At 61.2% G+C, this 694-nt stretch overlaps 1 protein-coding gene across 1 annotated transcript in view; it reads left to right on the top strand.

Annotated features, from left to right (window-relative positions):
• Positions 1 to 80: 80 nt before the first annotated feature.
• DAPK3 (death-associated protein kinase 3) overlaps positions 81 to 694 on the top strand; it is a gene marked incomplete at its 5' end in the record, with an annotated part of 2,283 nt that continues 1,669 nt past the window's right edge. The window contains 3 exon segments of the mRNA XM_010144194.1: positions 81 to 210; positions 381 to 429; positions 577 to 629. Of these exon segments, the coding sequence (XP_010142496.1) occupies positions 81 to 210; positions 381 to 429; positions 577 to 629 (232 nt within the window).

Raw genomic sequence — 694 nt, 5'->3', positions numbered from 1 at the left:
GGGGAGAGGAGCCCAGGGCAGCACAAGGCTCCCACGGGCGAGGGTGTGGGGGTCAGCGCTGGCTCCTTCCCTCCCCGCAGCCGGAGAACATCATGCTGCTGGACAAGAACGTGCCGAACCCTCGCATCAAGCTCATCGACTTTGGGATCGCCCACAAGATCGAAGCTGGGAACGAGTTCAAGAATATATTTGGGACCCCGGAGTTTGTCGGTGAGACCTGCTAGCAATGTTCCTGGGGGCTCTGCTGGCCTCCGAAAGCCTGTCCGGGAGAGGTGCCCAGTGCCCTGGTGCCGCAGGCTGGGCAGCCGCCGGGCTGCGTCTGTGGGAACAGGCTTCTCTCCCCAGAATAACCCTGTTTTCTCCCCTTTTACCTTCTAAAGCCCCAGAAATCGTGAACTACGAACCCCTGGGGCTGGAGGCCGACATGTGGTGAGTGAGTCCCCTCCCAAGCACCTTCCAGTGGCACCAGTGGCCGGTCCCTCGGGCCAGGCTTGTGCCAGTCTATGTCCCCTCGTGCAGAATGAGGGGCCAAGGGTAGTCTGTGGGCCTTCACCCTCCTCTTCCTCTGTCTTCCAGGAGCATCGGGGTCATCACTTACATCCTGTGAGTATCAGGAGGGTCTGGGGGTGGTGGGTGCTGCAGGGCAAGACCCTGCCTCGGGCTGTCGCCTTTTTGGGGTGTCACAACCTGCTTT

The sequence above is a fragment of the Buceros rhinoceros genome, unplaced genomic scaffold (genome assembly GCF_000710305.1).
Source record: "Buceros rhinoceros silvestris isolate BGI_N320 unplaced genomic scaffold, ASM71030v1 scaffold24949, whole genome shotgun sequence".
Taxonomy (NCBI): Eukaryota; Metazoa; Chordata; class Aves; order Bucerotiformes; family Bucerotidae; genus Buceros; species Buceros rhinoceros.
This window is presented reverse-complemented; position numbering and strand designations above follow the sequence as displayed.